The sequence below is a fragment of the Penaeus monodon genome, chromosome 31 (genome assembly GCF_015228065.2).
Source record: "Penaeus monodon isolate SGIC_2016 chromosome 31, NSTDA_Pmon_1, whole genome shotgun sequence".
Taxonomy (NCBI): Eukaryota; Metazoa; Arthropoda; class Malacostraca; order Decapoda; family Penaeidae; genus Penaeus; species Penaeus monodon.
Genome location: NC_051416.1, coordinates 10,405,397 through 10,405,763, shown reverse-complemented (window position 1 = coordinate 10,405,763; position 367 = coordinate 10,405,397). Strand labels below are relative to the sequence as shown.

Sequence of the window (367 nt, the reverse complement as noted above, 5' to 3'; positions counted from 1 at the left end):
AAAAGAGAGAAAGAGAGAGAGACAGAAACAGAAAGACAGGCAGACAGCCATCCCGAAGGTAAATCATATGACCCACACACATAGCGACTGCATTGTGAAACCTGCATTATGAATTCTAACAACATAATGCAGCATATGGTACTCATTCTTCGCAACGACCTCAGAAGACTCCATCGCATTCACAGTCTTTTCTGTTCTGTTTTCTTCTCGATATGAAATCCTTTCTATGACTCTTTTCTCATTGTGTGCCCGGAAATCCAAGAACCTTTTTGCGAACTGATTATCAAAAGGATGTAACTGGCGCTTCACTGCAACGTCTCTGATAAATGTAAAGGTGAATGAAAGATTCCTTAATATATTACACACA

At 39.8% G+C, this 367-nt stretch overlaps 1 protein-coding gene across 1 annotated transcript in view; it reads right to left on the bottom strand.

Moving 5' to 3' along the window:
• Window positions 1-63: 63 nt before the first annotated feature.
• The window catches only part of LOC119592887 (regucalcin-like), a 62,425-nt gene continuing 62,121 nt past the window's right edge, over window positions 64-367 (bottom strand). Inside the window, exon 8 of the mRNA XM_037941780.1 lies at window positions 64-319. Within this exon, the coding sequence (XP_037797708.1) occupies window positions 64-319 (256 nt within the window). The remainder of the gene's footprint in view (window positions 320-367) is intronic.